Below are 20183 nucleotides of genomic sequence, written 5' to 3'. Positions count from 1 at the left end.
CTCCTTCTCTACATGGCACAAAGCTGTTTGCTTCATAGTTGTGAAATCCACCCCCTTTAACTGCCTTTTCTTTTAGTAATGATGACTATTTTTAGCATCTTCAGTATCTTAGGCATGAGAGCTTACAGCAACTAAACAGAAGAAAACAAAGGAATAGTGCAGCTCTTATCGTTGTAAGAAGAAAAACAATACAAAGGTTGCTTGGGTTGCCTGCACCCAGGTTCAAGACTGACTCTAAGTGTCTTCTTGTTATTGCAGCTCTAATACTGAGATACCAGCCCAGCCCAGGAACACGTTCCTTTCATGAGTTTGTGATTGGGATTCTTGTCAAGTGGGACAGCAATCATGGAAATGCCCTATTTCTATCCGATGAAGATCACAACGTTGACTCCAGAGATGAATCGAGAATGTCATCGTGATGGCTGTTGCTGTTAGAGTCACTGTCATAACTCTGGGGACTTGAGTAGTTGGCTGCTTCCTGCAGTCTCATTAGCATGTTCATCTACAGAGGCAAAAAAGCACACAATTATTGTATTCTGAGGGTAGAAACAGTATCAACTCTATATGATAATCACATCTGCATTCACTTTGCCAGCACAATGCAAAGGTAAGGAACAGACATCTGGAGTAATTATTCCTGTGTGTCTGAAAAGAGGAATTACATTTAAAACATGCTATGGCAACATACAAATTAGTCATGAATTGTATGCTTTTCCAGAAAGGATAAAAATGAAGAGATTGAATTGACCCACTCAGAGGGTGGTGACACACTGGTGACACACTGGAGCAGGTTGCCCAAGAAGGTTGTGGATGCCCCATCCCTGAAGACATTCAAGGCCAGGCTGGTTGTGGCTCTGGGCAGCCTGGCCTGGTGGTTGGGGACTCTGCCTACAGCAGGGGGGTTGAAACTAAATGATCCTTGAGGTCCTTTTCAACCCAGGCCATTCCACGATTCTATGATTAGTCCACAAGATTCTGCAAGCATCCTTCCCCCCTCTTGCTCTGACACATGGAAATGCATACAGAGCTGTTGAATTAGGCTAATCTGAAGGTACAAATCTCTAGCTTGATATTTAGAACCATAGAATCACTGAGTTGGAAATGATGCCTGTACCTCTATATGTGAGCTAGTGAAAGCTAAAACATGTTCTGCTGTTCCGTTATCTTTTCACTCCTGCTTTTAGTCCCCTTAACAAAGGGAAACCAGGCAGTTTCACTGTCTCAGAAAGGAGAAGCTTACCAGTGGATCTCCTTCAGCATCACTCACTGGAACTTGCTTGCTGGTCGAGCCTTCCCGTGACAAGGAGTAGCCATCAAACCCCACGTCCTCAGGTCGCAGCTGTAGCAGGGGAGGCCACTCGTGGTGCTGTGGGGTGGCTGCCCATGGGTACGTGTCCATTACCCATTTGGCAGGGTCCTCCCAGGGAGCTCTCCTCCCGTACAGCTGGAAAAGGGAACAACTTTCTTTTAAAACATTCCCATTTGCCTACCATTTCATTCACTGCTTACCTAACCAAAATGAATGTGCCATGATTCTTCGACTGCAAAAGAAACTTTCAAGCAGAGCTGAACAGAACCAAATTAGATTGGCCATTACTCCAATGGCAAAGTTTTTATTATTTTTAAGTGGCAAATGGCTTTGAAGAGGCTAACCACCTCCTTTGAGACTGCAGCACCCTTCTGTGGGCGCCATTTGAATAAAGGGAGATGTAAAAATAACCTCCATTCAGAAAGGTGGCTATTTTTTTCTTTTTTCCTTTTTTTTCCCTTAAACTTGAAGTAAATACAAAGGACAGACTGTTAACGATCACATTCAGTTCACAACAACAGCTGGCTTATCTGTCCACCGTTGCTGTGAGACTGCAGCTACAAGAATGCACAGGAGGAAACGTGATACCTGTTATCGAGCAACAGTGATGGATGGATGTCAAAGCATGGTTTTCAAGCCAAGAGATTTTCTTTGTACTCAACCAAGAAAATGTGCCAGCAGAATTTGGCTATCTGTTCCCATTTCAAGTAAGTATGCTGTCTCAAAACCTTTTTCTTGTTTCCAGCAGATTGTGTTACTGAATCCCTATATATCTTTCTTGTTATGTTGTTTGCCTTAAATAGATAATAAATTCGTTTGAATGTCATATTACTTTTAAAAATGTAAGTACAACTTGAAGTGACTTTAAACTTTTTAACTTCAGCTTTATGCATTTCTGGCCCAACTATCCTTCCACAACTGGAGTCCATTACTAGCATTTTGTCACATGAATTTGGAGACCTCTCACTTTCCTATAAAATGCATGGGGGGAAAAAAGCACCAGTGTAGGACAGGAATTTGCCAGCTCTTTGATGGATATAAGACTGCCTCCTTTTGCTCATCAGTACTTCTTTCCCACCCTCTAAATTTTATCATCCTCTCTGTTGCCAACCAGGAATAGTTAGGGCAAACTTTGGAGCTTTCTAGAGCTGATCCTCACGAGGCCATAAATGGCAAAGCATTAAGTATATTCTGGAGCAGCACTGCAGCAGGGAGAGCCCAGCAGGTGGTGCTAGGCAATCTTACAAACAAAACGTGCTTAATCCTTCATCTGCACTGTGCTGTTTTCCCAGCGTAATGTCTTCAAGCTGTGACTAACCAGATCTCATACCTTACCTTGTTCTCAAATTTACAGGAAGACATGACTGTTGGTAAGTGCAGAGAATTTTGTATTTGTCACGTCCTTACCGCCCAGAAGGTCCATGTAGTTCCTACCACACTTCTCAGAATGAGATGTAAGTGACATTTGCATTGCAGCACATGAAATCATCACAGATCTACTTGAGGTACCAGCTCACTATTCCCTTCCACAGCACCCAGTTCTATCCCTTTCTCATGAGTGCCTCCTAGAGAGAGAAGGTGCCATGAAGGAGCAGAAATCTGACAGGTTGGCTCAGAAAGCCATACTGGAGTATGAGCAGTGATTTCCCTCTGGTGCTTTATGAACCAACCTGTTAGATTTCTGCTCCTTGCATGAAGCCACAGAAAGTTTAGGCCCTCTTTTTCTTGATGCAGTATTCCATATCAATACACAGAGCAGGAAGAACTAGGGTAAAGTTTTTTTGTTTTTTGTTTTTTTTTTTTAACAACCCTGTAATTTTCACATTGCTGTTTGAGGAACCAAAACCTCAGCAGCCCCAATGGGAGCAATTATTGTAAGGATCCCTTTGGCTCACTTGTTTTTGACCCAAAATAGTTCTCCAAATGAGAAACAGAAACATACAAATAGTTCAGTTTAGGTCCAGAGAGATCAGAGTGAAATCAGCAGTCCACCCTTCCTTCTTGGCAGGCGATTTCATATGAGAGGATGCTTTCTCAAAGGAGCTTTTGTGGGTGTAGGGGACAGAAAATAGCCCAAAAATGGAACACACATTTCTAGCATTAGTTTGTTAATTAGCAGGGCTCTGGCTGCTCTTTGACTACATGAGTTCTATTCTTCTCCACAGACTCAACAAAAGAGAAATTCCAGAATAAATGAAGAAATAACTTAAATGAAGTGAATTTGTGGAATTTGGGGAAATTGGATCAAAGCAGATAAAGAATCCAAAGCAAAAAGAGAGAAACTGAAATCTTTACTACACTTAGAATGCAAGCCATTCAGATCACCTAAAGAAAGATGAAGACTGCAGGCAAGACAAAAGAGGGCAAAGAGGGTTTATTAACTGATGTGCTTTCTCATCATTATTTTCCATACCTACTGATCAGCTGATATGGAGAGCTTCAGATCACTATGACAAGCCCAAGCATTGCCATAGATAGCAGTTCATTTTTTTTTTTCCATTTCAAGAGGAAACAAAATCATTACATTTGCCCTCTTCACAGATTTTAGGTCAAAAAAATTACTGGCTCCTATTACTTTCCTTTATAGGAACCCTGTAGGAAGTTTTATGTGAAATACTTTGTGTCACCTTCTGTTCTATTTCTAGCTAAGTTACCCCTGTGCATTCTTAAACACTGATTACGTTCCTTACACCAAAGTGATGAGGACTCCAGGCCCCATCACAATTCCAATGGCAAACTGTGTCTGTCAAAATTCTGACCAAAACACATATTGAAGAATTCATGCACTTAGAAGCTGTGAGGAGCCATGAGTTAAGAGTCAAGTTTTCTATGACAAAGCTGTCTTTTCTCACTTCCACATCCACAAACACCCGCTGTAGAAACAGCAAATGAAACTCAGTGTGCTTCTTAAGTGGACAATATAAAATCCTTTGACACAACTGCTTCTCCACGAAGCTTGTAACTTCTTGGAGTTATTTCATGTTTCAGAAAGATTTCAGCCTCATATACATATATATATATATGTGTGTGTGTGTGTGATGGAGAACCTAATACTTTTGCAGTAAAGCACTGTAGCTGTGAATTGTTTTTACTAATAACAAGCTGTGTCTTACTAAGTTTAAATTTTTCTAGTCCAAACTTGCCAAACATCCATTAAGCTTCCTCAGAGCAGCCTAAGTTGCTCATCTCTCACTATACAATGATTTCTGTATCCTAAATGATACCTGCTGCTCTTTTCTGAACATCTTGCACTTTTCTAATGTGTCTTCTTACACACAGAAGGAGTACTGGATTATAGGTTATGTCCCTACAATGGCATCTGTCATCAAAACACAAGCTCCCAATACATTACCACACTTCACAATTCCCATCTACCTTCAGCCCTTTGTAAACCTTCCACTCTTGTTGTGACCCAGCTTTCTATTTCTGCATGTGTGATCTTGCATTTCGCTTCACTGCAAAAGAAGTCATTTTAAAATGAGCCTGTCCACTAACAGGACAAACCTTTCATTTGTCCTGGGTCTTCACGTTACAAAAACACAGGGAGTTTTCTCACAGAAAGAAATCTTTATTAAAAATAACTACTTTAATGTATGCAATACCCAGAATTTACTGGTATTTGGTTTTGCTGTCTCCACAACGACCTTTTAAATTACGTGCTGCTATTTTTATTCTGAGAACTGAAGAACCAAAAAGGTCATTCTTTCCATAGTTGCTTGGCAAGTAAATCCATAGCAAACCTCTGTTAAGCCTTCCTCCTGATTCTAACATGCTTCATAGTCAAAGAGATGCTAAGAATCATATGGCAATGCCCCAAACTATCCAACTTGCTAGAGTGTACGAATAATATACAAAGAACAGACAGTGATGAATTCACTACAGACTCTGAAAGAATTATGCAGAGATCTACTCGAAAATTCATACTGTAGACTGAGAAATAATCAGTATGTCACTGATACTGATCCCATCAGGCATTTAGGTGCTTCTCAGAGTATGCGGTGTTGCTCCTTCCCTGCTGAAAGATTTGCTTTGATGTGCAAAGGACAATCCTACATAACTAAATGACCACAAAAAATGTTTTTCTGATGCATGGTACAGTTTTAAGGTGTACTCCTGGAACAGATTAATGAAAGGTACTATATGTCTAACTCCCACTGAAAACATCAATTGTTTGGCATTTAACCTCTGTTTAAAAAAAAATCAGTCTGCAGCTTCTGTGCTTCCACTCCTTACTCCAAGATGGTTTGCACAGTTATATCCACAGAAAACTTTGTTGCTATTCAGTTTCATCTGATGCTGTGTTGCCCTCTGCACAGATGTTACTCAAGACTGATGAGTCTTCATTTCTGTTGGCTTACCTGCAGCCCTTCTCTGACTGCCTCCAGCAGGTATGGGATAATGGAGTAGTTCCACAAGTCAGTAAACCAAACTCTTGAACCATCTACATCTATTGGACAAGAGAGGAAGAGCCGTGGACCTGGGAATGGGACAGATATTATACTCAAATAACTGTGACATGAACCAAAATAGGATCAAACGACAATTTCCAGTTCTTTAGAGAAAGAAGGCAAGTACTGAAGAACAAATGTAGCAATCTGGTGAAGTGCTATTTCTTCAGAGGTCAAAAATCCCCTGCAACAACTCAAAAGACTAAAGCTTTCAAGACAAAACCAGTTAGCTGCATTTCATAACAAGTTTTGGCATCAATGACTTAAGAGGTCTGTCAAAATGGGCGAAAAGAGTTTGAAAACTTCTTGTACCATTTGTCTGAGAATATGCTACTGTCCAAAAGCAGTGTTTTTAAGAGAACATTTTACCCCATGTAGTACAAAGAAATATACCAGGCATATTATACTTCATGCACGAGGAAATACACATGTTGATGTATGCCTGGAAATGCAACCCCATGACAGACTGGGCAGAACACTTACCAATAGTAACATCAGAGGAGCTGTGGGCCTCCAAGAACTTGTTCAAATGTTGCCAGACCTTAGGAATCCAATCAATAATTTTAACCAGCTCTGCATTTCTCATTCTGCTGCTGATTTCTGTTTCAATCAATTTTCTTCTCAGGAAACGGCCAAGAAAGCCCTTGACTGGCTCAGTGTGGTTAGCACATAGCACCCATCTGTGACAGAACAGGAAAAATGTCCATCATTATTCTTTAGCGCTACAGAACAAAACTATTCTGGGTGACATTTTTCGTATCGTTTCTGGATTATTATCACCATCAAAACAGCCTATCCCAATCATCTTTACTCTTACCAAAAATTATTTTCAAATGATGAATTCATGAGATGAAATATTTGTGCTCTGCTTCATCTCATGTCTCATTCAGTATCTGCTTTGCCTATTGTCGTATTTCAACCTTCTTAAGAGGATCAAATATCTTAAAATTCCTTGGAAAAGTCAAGGCTTTATCAATGTCAGTTATTTTAATAATAGAAGATGCTGTTCTAGGGCACATGGTCTAATGGGAAATATTGGTGGTAGATGGATGGTTGGACTGGATGATCTCAAAGATCTTTTGCAACCTTGGTGATTCTGTGACAACATAAAGCTACACGTTGGGGCAGCAGATACTAGAGAATGGTATTTCTCTCCTGTTTCAGCTGAGAAGAACAACCTCAGATGACTCAGCAGCCATTACTACTCTGTGAGCCCTCAGACAGAAACGAGAAACATGAATAAACAGTACCTGAAATTATGGTGAAGTTGAAGATTCGGTGTTGAGGAGGTGGCTTGGTTCATTGTGCCAATAATATACGGACTGTTAATAGAAACAAACAAACAAAAACTACATCAAACTTGTAAACCAAGTAAGTAAATGTAGTGAAATTGTAACTTAAAAAGGGTTACTCAAACCTTTTTTGTGTGAGTCAAAGAAAACTTTGTACTTACAACCAGATTCTCAATAGCTTATGAGCACATCAAATTCTGACAGCAAAACTGAAGTTTTGGAGCAGCATCTTCCACCAAAAATGGCTTTTAGTACTTAAGATGTATTGCATTAAATGAATGCAAATCACCCAAATCCTCTATTATTTTTAAATTATCGATTACAGAATAACTGATTATTTAATGAAGAGAGTATCTGTGAAGTGCTGTCCATAATATGGATGGTCTGGCCATCTCAGCCCTCTTTACCAGACCAATCTAGACTTCCTTTTTCAGGACATACTTAGGAAATGTCGTTCTTGGATGTGGCATGTGTTCTAAGATCTGCTTACCATTTGTGGTACTTGCAATTTAGAAGTCCGTTGAAGATCTCTCCTAGGGAGCTAACATGATGCAAGTTGTCCAAAATGATTACAAGAGGCATATCTACAGCATTATTTTCACTATTACACTGGTCTGCTAGGTTGGACAGGTACTGGCGGAGTTCCTGCATGGCACACATTGAAAACAAAGAACAAAAAAACCCAGAGATTTCATCATTTGTCTTGAAGAAAAAACAGTTAAGATAAATTAGCTAGTGATGTTGCCAAGAAATCTAAAAAAGGAGACCACTGTCTCTTGCACACTGAGGAAGCAGAAAAATCTGGTTTTCCTTCTCTTACTTAGGTTACACTGAACATCCAGAGATATGTATGAGATAAGGACCTAGAGGGTTAAGATTCTGTCTTTCCATTTAATTTTTTTTTTCTTGTCTCATTTGTGCTGTCTTAATATGACATTTAGAAGACTGATATATATTGTTCTTTTTCAGGAACATACTGTAATCTCTACACACCAAGCAAGAGAGGCACTTTCATTCCAGCTAGGTTTGTTCTCTGGTCTTGCAACCATGCTTATACCAAAACAAACCAGACCAAATCAATCTAGTATAAAGTACTCCCCAGTAGAGACCAAATTTAGATACCTTCAGTAAGAATGATGAGCTCAGAGTACTACTGCAGGGTGACTGGGTGTGGCTGAAATGCTCTCACCATCTTTAAAGCACTAATTGCACAGCGCATCTCAAATTGAACCAGTGGCCCACAACCACACTCTCAACCATCCCTTTTCCCCCAGCAAGATTTGCCTAAGGCCATCAAACATGCTGCTTTTTTATTATAATTATTTTTTAGCCTAGACATTCACTGAAGGTATATTTGGCAAAACCAAAAGCACATAAAAACAGAGACATGCCTTAGGAGCTCAGGAATGCGTCTGGACAACAGTAACTACAGAGACAACATATGCAGATTACCACTGCTGATACCTGTAGCTGCAGGAATTCTGGCAGCCTGGAGATGCATTCTGTGTTTTTTGAGAAAAACATTCACTTGCAATAGGGACTTCTTAAGTTGCTAAGAATTTGATGCAGGCGTTTAATGTCCACAGCAACCCTCAGGCCACCTGAAAATCCTATCACCTCTCAGTGTTCAAATACATACCTGGAAGCCTGCTATTGCACGCCCCTCACCGGGTGAATCTGCAGTTCTGAAAGCCTTAAATGTTGCTCCTTTGGGATAATGGTACTGCACAAGCAGTGATTTCTGTGTTCTCACCTTGCTGGACTTATGGTCCACGTTGAAGGTTGCAATAATTCCGTCAGCCAGCTCCCTGCCCTCCCGCAGGACCATATACTCAGAGAGCCGGTTTGCTAGGTATGTTTTACCAGTGCCACTGGGGCCAGACAAGATAATCCTCCGGTGTTCCAGCAGGAGAGAGACGTAGCGCTGCAGGATGGGCTTTGGGATCAGTGATTCAAACACCAGGCAGTCCAAGCTGTTTTCGCAGACGCCTGCAACGGAAAGAGATGCGGCATCTGTAGGAATTCCTATTTTGTATCCAGGTTACCTGCATTGTTCTAAGCTTTTTGTTGTTGTTGATCCAACCTGACCAAGCGAGTTATTATTTCAGAGGGAAATCCCTTCCCTGCTCTGCTATCTCTCACGACAGGGAACAGCCCACATAAAAATGTGCAGAAGTGAGCTGTGAGCTTCACCTGGATTTTCCTTCAGCTGTCCCAGTTCTCAAAGCACTCTGCTGCGTCTCATTGTGTCCTCGGAGGGAAGATTTAGGCTGGATATCAGGGGGAAGTTCTTTAGCAAGTGAGTGGGTGAGGTGCTGGAACAAGCTGCCCGGAGAGGCTGTGGATGCCCCATCCCTGGAGGTGTTCAAGGCCAGGTTGGATGGGGCCCTGGGCAGCCTGGTCTGGTATTAGATATGGAGGTTGGTGGCCCTGCCTGCAGCAGAGGGGTTGGAACTTGGTGATCCTTGGGGTCCCTTCAAGCCATTCCATGATTCTATGAAATTTTGCCATGCAACGATTTCCAGGCTACATCTTTCACATGTGAGCCATCTGTTTTAGACTGTTTTGTCATGCACAGCACACATTCCTCCAGAATTTACCTGTTTACTTTTGAATCACTAAACAAAAAAAAAAGCAGCTATCATCAACTCCCCCTGATTTCCCAAACACTTCTAATTAAACTCCTTCTCTGTCTGCTGATAGCTATCTCTTCTAACATAAAACTTCTACTGATAAGCATTTATGCCATGTCAGCAATCACTTTAGGCAGAATTGGCTCAGACAAAACACACAGTGCTTCAAAATAAACAGAAGAAAGGGAAGTTGGCAGATCAGACAGAGAAATGTTTGCACCTCGATGGTTACATGGAATATTAAATATTTATATAGGCAGCTTTGTACCTTGAAGGTGTATGTGAGTAACTGGTTTCCCATAAATTGATTAAATACATTCATATCTTATTGAAAAATGTTACCATGTACGAACCTCTAACATGCAAGTCAAGCCACTGCAAGTTAAGCATAAGACAAGACTGCAACTTCACAGGTATGGCAGTCGTTGAGCAGTATTTCACTTGGAGTTATACTCTTGGACAATGCAGCCTACGTAAGCAGAATATTTGGGGCTCTCAGCAAACTCAGGTATCTCATGACTTATTTTGCCTCCCTGACTGCTGATTTTTAACACAAGGAAACAATTTTTTGCAACAATATTCAGAAATGGAAACACTTCTGAATGTGCAGTCAGACTTCAAAGTTGAGCTGTAGTGTTTGGCAGCATTCACAAGTACTGTGAGCAAGCTGATAGACTGCAGTGACTGGGGACTTTTCCTCAACCCCAAGTCCATACGATAGTTTTCGTACAAAAAAGGCCTCCGAGAATTTCAGTATCACAGGACATTAAATTCTTATCAGCATAATATGCTCAATCACATTGATGAGAATTTTGAAAACAATACATTTTGAAAAACTTGCTTTCAAAGATCCGGGGTTAAATATATTATGAATTCCACGTTCTCTCCCTGTTGGCTCTGAAGGAGGGACTATCAGGTGAGATGAATCAAGCAAGTTAAATTGTCCTTTTTACTCCACATTAAGGAAATGCCAAGTAGGTCTGTTATGAACAGCTGACTGAAATTTTGAGGCTTTATTGATTTCAAAGCATACTTGCTGCTGAAGCAATTCCACTGCATTGCCTGTGATGTGATGTGCTCTGCAGTACAACTTCAGGCACCAATTTAAGAGGTCTGGAGAAAGCTGCTAAGTGTGTAGAATTATTGCTATTGTTACAGACTGAAGATCTACTAATTTTGTAGTCTCCAAGTGCTGCCTTAATCAAATGAAAACAGAACGGTGAGTAATTAAAAGGAAAGGATGGGAAAAATAAAGGCAATAAAAACTTTTCTACTCCTCTGTATTTCCTGACACAGTATGCTTTGATAAAACCATAATTACTGACAACTACAATGGACTGATCAAACATCATTACCTTTGATGGTAACTGAAATAGTATTGTTTTCTCCAACCAGATAGCCACAGGGCAACAGCTCAGGTGTCTCAGCACTATTCGTGCGTTTGATCTCTCCAATGCTGTAACCCAGAACACTGTCTGAATTCAGCCCCAGCTGACTCACTGGATCCACGTGAATGATGTACTCCTAAGGTGAAAAAAGAAGGGGAAAGTCTACAAGACATTGAAATAGCTGTGCCTGTAGGGTCTATGTTGTAACAATAATCACCCTGAGTTAAATACTACTTGATGCTGTCCAAAGCCAGTTTAAAATAACAAGCTAATCCTCAAACATAAAGCATAGAGAATAGGCAAGTAACTGCTATGAAGCTAACATGTGAGGAAACTATGGAAAATAAAGTTAGCAGACTTGTCTCAAGTTATATATCACCTCTCTGTACAGCTCAGCACTGCTTGGACATACACCCAAACTCACAGCAGTACATACATCTGAGCCTTCATACAGATCTCCTGTTGTGAAATACTGTGTGAATACTAATTGGAGACTTGAAGCAGAGAGCAGATGTTACTTACTGACCTTAAACAACCGTCTAACAACGCCATCCAGAACATCCCATTTGGTCTTCCCACTCACTCCAATGCAGCCTATGAGAAAGGAGCGAGGCCTTGAATCCTAAATGCAAACAAAACATGGATTTATTTAGTTAATAAATAAATCTTTACGGTGTCAGTCAAGTCTGTTTAAGTTTAAAATCTTGGTGTAGTTCTGCTGCTTCCTTTGCTTCCTTACCTCACAGTAAAATCTGAATACCATACAAAATTCTTCTTTCCCCTCTAAGTTTCTCACAGTGTTGGAGACTCAAATCTAGGGAATGCTTCAGTGGTACCCAGTGATAAGTTAAAGGCGTTTATTAATAAATCCACAAACAACTCCAAAACCCCTGAGAAGATTACAGCTTATCAAAAAGCATGTGGGAAAATTCTAGGCAGACATTCACAACACGCGTTTGTCCATGATTTCACAATCCAATATGTAGCACTTCCAAGATTTATCTGATTTACTTCTAGAAATGCTGCCACGTGCATAGAGACATAGTGACATTCTAGGTATATCTGTAATGTGTGCTTTACATTCAGTATATTATAGCATTTCGCTTCTGATTTCTACAGCAGATAAAGAAAACCTCATTTTTTTATTCCTTCATAGCTGCACTCACTGTGAAACATTCACTGAAGAAAAACTATTTCTGTCTATTTCTATAAGGCTCCAAGTTCAGCTAAAATGTCAAGAATCATTTCCACTACTAACAGTGCACTCAGTGGAATCCAAGAGAATTAGCAACACTGTCTTACTGTTAATGTGCTTGCCCAGGGCTGTAATTTATTGATGGAAAATTGGTATTTAATAGAAAGATCAGCTGAGCTGACTTTGTTTCTGCTCATTCAAATCTTTGTCCTCTCTTACAAAGGACATCAAATTATTTCATAATTTATGAAACATGCACAAGTGCATACACCTTATGCACTTTGACAAGTGCTCAATGCGAGGCAGTAATGTCACTGCAGTACATTTGTGCATGAATACTCACATGAAGTGGGCTGCAATTTGACAGTATTTGTAAACATATTACAAATATATTGTAACATCAGATTTTTTACATTACTTGAGAATGAAGAACATCTAAAAGACACCAGATTCAAAATGTGATAGATGTATCAAAGAGGAGAACTTGAACCAGATATTGGATCTAACAAGTTCTTGTGGCCTATTGTTGCTTCTAGCATTTCACTGCAACTTCCCCTAGATCATCTCCATTATTAGCTCATTCTTTATTTAATCTTAAATAATACAAAGGCCCAAGAGCTTTGTGCAGCTTTTAACATATCAGTCTTAAATATACACCATCCCAATGTGCAGATTAGCCTGCTAACTCCCTGAAGCTGAAAAACTGACCTGTTTTTCAAAGACCCTGAAAAGCTTAACTTGTAACATTATCAGCTCCACCACTGACACAAAGCCTAGCAAGCCTGGATTACTAACACTGGTTCGCAGCCAGTGCCGATGGTACCAAAGAGAAACTGTAAAATAGAAAGCCACTGCAGATGAGACACCAGACAACCTGAACTAGTATTTTTGGCTTTCAGCATTTCTACAGAAGTGAGAGCTCAAGTGCTTTGTCTATCACTACTAATACTCCAGTAAACTATTTTGTTAAAAAAATATATGTTTATTTTAAGTTTTTCACATTTTAAAAGTATTTTTCAATAGAAGCCTCCAAACCAGATAAGAACATAGCACAGAATTCAAAGACAAAGTCACTTGTATGTCAAAGCTCGGGACAAAATACAACTTACCTCCTTCCATTTCATTTCATCCTGAAAGCTGACAACTATTTTGACATGTCTGCCTCCTTCCTTGCGGGCAGAGCCATCACCAGTGTCATCTAACAGCATGTCTGTGAAGAGAAAACATGAAAAGCTTCATAGCTGTATCTTAACAATGAAAGCTATTCTGCTTTATGTTACTACCGCAGTCGAACACAACATATCTGAGCTTCTCGTGCCTGGAGGTAAAAGATGAGAACCAGGTTCACTGACTTCCTTTCTAAATATCAAGATCACTCTTAAAAAAAGATGGTCATTGAAAAGTATTAGTCAATTACTCTGTATTTTCCTTCCTACAAAATATCCCCCATTCAATGGTTCTGAACTCAACTCTCAGCAGCTGAGGTCATAATTGGACAACTCCAGTATAGGGCGTAGCAAATCTACGATGACATTTTAAAAGAAGGCTTTTTGCCAGCTCCTGAAACATATTTCCACACCATAGCTGTTTATAATCTTCATGCTTTCATTTTTCCACAGCTAACCAAACCAAACTTTCCAAGAGCAGGATAAAACCTGCCCGCCATCTTTCTCATTAAACTCACCGAGACTAGACGACTCCGTGAGGTTCAAACTGTGTTGAGAGAGACCCACTGAATGCCTTGGAGAGGAAGAAATGGAAGCCTGAGACTGAGCCCTGCTGCAGCTGCCATGGTTTTCAGATTTCAGTCGATCATTTTCTGCTTTTAACTTCTCGATTTCACTCTTGAAAAGACAAATCAGTAGTTAGAAGGCATGGTGAAAACACTCTTAAAAAAGAGCTGGATAAGCAACTTCGGAAGATACAGTAGTTTAGTAGGAATGCCATTTTCACATTATTTTAATTTACTGTAACACATTAATGATTTTAATTAGTATAACATCCCTTCCATAAAACTTTTCTAAGTGTTTTACCAAACACAAATATGTGGGAATTCAATAAGCACTGAGGTGCAGCTACTTTAAGGCAGATGGCTTGGGAATTTTTTAAAGAGGCCAATGGAATGGTTTCCCCATAGCCTTCTAGGGTTGGAACAGATAAGTGACGCAGCGTTCAGGGAGGGAGGAATCATGAGCTCAAGCTTTTTTATGAAGGTCTAAAGTTTACCACCATTACAAAACTGAACACAATTTTTAATGTGCATTCAAGAACCTCACATTTACCTTCCTTCAGATATTTATTGCGTGGTGGGACGGGCGGCTTTTAACACATCAACATACACTGTGATGTTTGAGGTGGTCACTTCCTACCTGCATTCTGTTCATTGCCTCCCGAAGCTGGTCGAGCTGATGAGCAGAGCTAAGGGCTTCTAGACGAATGTCAGTCAACTTCATCTCCTTGTCTCTTAGTTCATTGCGTAACTGCATGACTGTTTCAGCTTCACTGTCTGTGCATTCAGAAATACTGGGAAAGAATGAAAAGCAGACATGAACTGTAGCACGTGTAACTTTTTAGGTGATGCTTCACCAGCGCTTAGTAATAAAAGAGGAAAAAAACCACCACTTTTTATTCTACAGGGAGCATTCGGGCTCATTTCATTAGTGATACCATAAACCAGATGGTAAATAGGTCATGGAAACATAAGAGACCAACAAAATTTCATTCTTGGTAGTTGCCAGGAAAGAACTATCTTAAAGGCAAAATCTAAGTAAATGAAGGAGGTGCAGGTGCAAGTAGTAGCAGCAGTTGGATGAAGATTGATGATTTTACAGAAAGATTTAAAGCCCACCAGGTGCAAGCTTTAAATGTTTCCTGAAATATTCTGGAGGGCTTTGGAACTCTACACCTATTCAAGCATGATAAATTCCCATTTGCTTTAAAGCACTCATGCTCAAAACATTTTTGGTGGCATTTTAATTCCCTCTTCCCACCAAAAAAAAAAAAAAAACCAGAACAAATCCAGATGAGTAACATTGCAGCACATTCATAAGTGAATCTATACAACGATGAACTACACAGCTGCATGCTTTGAGGGATGTTTTTCTTACAATGTGTCTCCTTAAATCAGGTTAATGAGGGACGTTTTCTCCACCAGAAAGCTGGTATGCCGAAATACACAGGTCTTCCTTTTGCTCTCCTTGTCTTGTGTTTAGGCTTTTTGCTTTCTTTTCAAGATGAGAAGTACGCATACTGCATTTTGATTGAGGATGGAAGGGACCATCATTTAACAATCTTCTGGCCTCAGAGTTCTAAAGCCCAATTTGCCATAGTCACAAGAAACTCAACAAATTAGATTCAAGAGAATGGAGAAGCTTTAAAAAAATTCATGGGGAATTATCTTCTGATATTGGCATTTCATCGCTATCATTCAACTGGAAACTACTGATATTTTCTTTCATCTCTTCATGTGAAAGCAGCAGGCAAAACTTCAAGTCTGCATACTTTAGTACACTGGAATAGAAATTAGGCTGAAGTTTTCTATGGCATCTACAAGGCTGCAAAGCTATTTGAAATGTTTTACAATACGGCCTCTTATAACTTTCTGTATTTGTTTATCCTGCCCAAGTGGAGAAGTTACTGATAGAAGACACACAAAATCTATTTTATAAAGTTCTCTCAGATCACTGTAAATGCAAGCTTAGACTCACAAACAGCTCAGGGTGGCCATTTTAAACTTTATTTCACAGGTGGCCCAAATGAACCATCACGAATGCCTGTGACCTTCCTGACTGTAAAGTTAGCTAAGCGACAGAAGTCCAGACTTCAAAATCAACACTTCATTCACATACAAACACAGACAGGAGAGCATGGTTTGGTGATATTGATGAGCCTTTATTGATTGATTGATGTAAATATCTTGCTACCACCAAAAGGTATCTCTGTCTCACTCCTCTGCTTGCCAGCTGTGCTGTGCTGCTGTCATGCCCCTGTGCTTACACCAGCTCTGATGCTCAACTGAGTCTGATCACTCAGCTGATCCAACTCAGCAACCTGGGGAAAAACTGTTCACATTTCCATTAAACTACTTTTCACATAATTTAGCTTGTTCCATTAGCTTAGTGGAATTGTTTGATGAGCGGAAGAACCAGTGTAAGGGAAGGAGCAGATGGGGGAGGATGTGGGGGTTTCTGCCCAACAGAAACAAGCTGTTAAGTGTTCAGCCATATCAGTAAACCATGCCATTTGATCTTCAGTAAGGTCTTGCCTTTATCTGAATTTGTCAGTTTAACTGGGGACTCCATCACTGCAGATTATTATAAAATGTGTTATCTTTAGCCAAGAGAGAAAACAAAATCCTGGACTTGGCCTGGTTGTATCATTAGCAGCCAGAGATCCAATTAGTTCTGCACTCCAAGGTCACTATTCATACTATTCATACTCGGTATGTTTTGCAGAGGAAGCTCCCCAGTGAAATATCTATCCCACAGTAAAGATGCAATGATTTTTAGCTTCCTGGATGCTAATGCAAAGGTATGAAGTTGGAAGTCAGCTCACATGTCTTTAATTCCCCAAATATATAAATTAAACTCTTCCATCTTTCCCTGTGTTCTCCTTAGGGTACAGGACATTCAAAATAAATACCAGTTAAAATGTTTGCTCTTTGCTCATTGTTTTGCCATTATGACATGGTTAAGGACTTTATCAAATCCACTTAGTCAAACACAGCCCCTTCTCTGGGAGATAAAGCAAGCATTGCTCAGGAGTAGGGCCAACCAGTAGGAGCAGACCAGCACACATGTACAAGACTACCCTGCTTGACCCGCTACAGCTTCCACTGCGGTCTGGTTTTAGCAGTGCACATAACCAAAAAGCTGTCAAACTCTTGTAGTCCTTTCACAGATTTGTAGATTCCCATTCAGAGGAATCAACAGGATGGGATGTTTTAAGATATACTTTGCCATTGTTTGTTTCTACAAAGCAGCCTAGAGATGTCCCACAGAACTAGCATATAAACGCTGGACCTATCAAAAGCATGATTTTGCTCTTTTCCTCTAATTGCGTACTAAGATGCTTTCCACCCATTTTTCCATTTAAAAAATAAAAATAGAAATCACTTACAGAGAATTGGAATGAGAAGCTCTCAGCAATGGTGTAGAAACAGTAGAATTATGGTGTGGCAGCTTTGGCGATGAAGGCAATGAAGAATCTGTCATCTCCTCAATATCTGAATGAGAAGATGCTGACTTGGGAGATTTCTTTTTACCAAAAGCTTGCTTGAAGGAGCTGCGTAACTGAAAAACAAGACCACAGCAGCAGACACACCATGAAGAATGCATCCATACCAAAAGCCACAGACTGAAACTCCAACATGCAAATATTCCAAACAATAAAGCCATACTCACAGATTTTAACAGCGCTAAAAGGGAATCAAAAAGCTTTTTTCCTTAACTACTTTATGAGATTAATAAGGTCAATAGGGCTGGACATCAGCGCTTCCTATTTTTAATTTTTTACAGCAAATTATGTTCAGTGAAATGAGCAATGGTGTAACAACTTGCAGCTATAATATAATGTGGCTCAGACAAGGTTAATGATGCTGAAATGGTTAGTCATGTAAATGGATGGGTTAGCTTTGTATCTCATAGTTTAAAGTAGGTCTTCCTTACCTCATTGACCTGCCGGAAGAAGCACAAGCAAGAGGAAGTGGGGGGAAGGAAAAAAGACAAGTTTTAACAGAGAAAGCCTGTAATAAGGAAAGCTTTGGATTTCTAAGACAAACATGACCAATAATCAATACAGTACAAGAGCTACTTTAAAACTGGAACCTTGTATTTTCTAAAAACAGGTTTTTCAAACAACATACAGTCATTTTTGCATCACTTGAAGAAGATATTTGATCCAGGCCCCTTTAGCTACTTCAGCTGTATTTTCTCCTTGGCTCAGATGAAACGTTCGACGTAACAGCTACTTCCATATTTTGCGTTTCCTTTCAGGAACAGGTATTCCACCAAGTGAAAATATTGAAAATACCAAATCTTTTCTACACACCTGCAAATAATTTTTTTTTTTTGAATGTGCCTACCATTTACCAAACAGTATAAAGAATTAATCTAAGGCTATCTCAAAATCATACGTTGTGAACAGTGTTGTAAGTTATTTTTGCATTAGACAAAGACTAGTGAGAAATGCTGAAAATCTCGTTTCAGCCCTGAGTGGACAGCCATGTTGTTTCCATATGTAACAAAAGGTTCTTGGTAGAGAACAACATCAATGTTTGTGAAATTAACTAAGTGCAAGGCAGACCGCTATTCTCTGGATTAATGTTCAATCTTCGTTTTGCACCAATGTATTCACATTTAACACAATAAAAGCACTGTCCTGTCATCTTCATAATGTTTCCTTAAACTTCTTTAAATAGTTCTGGGTCAAATGAGAAGTGTAGGCTGATATAGAGACCCACTACATTACAGTGACAAAGAATAGAAGCTAAAGTAAAAATTTCAGAAGTTTTTACCTTATCTAAGGCTTACTGGTTACAGCAGACTTGTCACAAAAAACTAAAAGAGTTGCCAACAATTTGAAGACACAGCAATTTGCTCCTTCTATAATTAATGCATAATCCTGCACAAGGAGATGACATTGCTTCCCTTTAACCAGTGCTTTTAGGAGGAGGGCAGCAATACTACGGTTACGGAGGAGCTAGCAAGATATTCAAATGAAACAATTGTGAGAAATAAAAATAAGAGCCTGCTCAAGAAGTACTTTCTTTAAGTACAAGAGGTTTCATAAATATTTCCAAGGAGACACTGTACAAATATATATCAAGATTCCCCCAGCTCAAGCCGCATTTTGTAGCTCTAAAGAAAAGATCCCCAAAGATCCAGGGAGATCTAAATTCAGTGGGAGGAAAGGGGTGGAATGATTCACTGGCTAGTATGGGATCTAGGGACTTGAGTCCAAACTACATTCAGACTAGGTCACTAAGGCAGTTTATGGTCTAATTCAAAATGGAGCTTAATATATTGTACCTTTCCTCCAGTACATGGTACCTTGTACACAGTACAAGATGAGCAAAGAAGGAAAAATGGGAAATGAAAGGTAAGTAATGCAAAATCCTGAATAATGTATGTTTATCACAGTAATTTCTTAAATTTTGGTATTTTTTTGTGTAGAACTGCACACTAACATTCCAGATAGAGCTCTCAAAGTGTCTAACATGTTTACTTAACAGAAGAAAGGCCTACAAGGCAAAAAGAAAAAAAATAACAAATCTCTCATTGTGGACTTGTTCTGTTTTAATGACAAACGTGAAGCTTTCCCTGAGGGGTTGGGCACTGCACTACTTTTAGCCAGACTGATTTTTGACAGCTCTTTCTACTTTGGGACTGGCCTTTTGGCTGTTAACATAAAATTCAATCCCACACAAAGTCAACACAAGCATATACATCACTTACAACTCAATTGAGTCTTCCAAAGGGTATTTACGCAGGATTTAAACAGCACCTAGTTCTTGTGCTGACCTGCTGCATGTGGGGAGGGAGGAGCTGAGCAGCTAGACTTCACCATGCATGTTCCGACAGTTCTATATAAACCACACACGATCCATTAGCATACACTCACCCAGTTCTTCCTCTTCTTTTTCTTTGAATCACTCTCTATGTTGCTTCCCACGCTGGAGTGGCTGGTAGCACTGTTAATGCTGGAGACACTATCTGAAGAGTGCTGCCTTCGGATCCGCAGGTCTGTGGGTTGAGCAGCTCCAGTTCCTGCACATCAATGGAGGAGGTGTTCAATATGACATTCTGTATTAATCATTTAATCTCAAATGAAGAGTTTGAGAGGAAAAAAGCACTTCAGCAATCACCAACCCTAGCTGAGGTTCTGTTTATTTCAATGCAGTGCTCCTCATGCTTATTTC

The 20183-nt window shown here is 39.8% G+C and overlaps 1 protein-coding gene across 2 annotated transcripts in view; it reads right to left on the bottom strand.

Annotated features, from left to right (window-relative positions):
- Positions 1-376: 376 nt before the first annotated feature.
- NAV2 (neuron navigator 2) overlaps positions 377-20183 on the bottom strand; it is a gene marked incomplete at both ends in the record, with an annotated part of 305316 nt that continues 285509 nt past the window's right edge. For both annotated transcript variants that reach the window (XM_079537585.1, XM_079537584.1), the window contains 14 exons: positions 377-502; positions 1241-1444; positions 5668-5786; positions 6241-6437; positions 7008-7079; positions 7540-7694; positions 8803-9038; positions 11038-11206; positions 11597-11692; positions 13375-13475; positions 13950-14109; positions 14635-14788; positions 17384-17556; positions 19886-20031. In XM_079537585.1, the coding sequence (XP_079393711.1) occupies positions 377-502; positions 1241-1444; positions 5668-5786; positions 6241-6437; positions 7008-7079; positions 7540-7694; positions 8803-9038; positions 11038-11206; positions 11597-11692; positions 13375-13475; positions 13950-14109; positions 14635-14788; positions 17384-17556; positions 19886-20031 (2108 nt within the window). The remainder of the gene's footprint in view (positions 503-1240; positions 1445-5667; positions 5787-6240; positions 6438-7007; positions 7080-7539; positions 7695-8802; positions 9039-11037; positions 11207-11596; positions 11693-13374; positions 13476-13949; positions 14110-14634; positions 14789-17383; positions 17557-19885; positions 20032-20183) is intronic.

Source organism: Tetrao urogallus (assembly GCF_951394365.1).
Source record: "Tetrao urogallus genome assembly, chromosome: 6".
Lineage (NCBI taxonomy): Eukaryota > Metazoa > Chordata > Aves > Galliformes > Phasianidae > Tetrao > Tetrao urogallus.
Note: the sequence above shows the minus strand (reverse complement) of the source record. Positions and strands in the feature narration are given on the sequence as shown.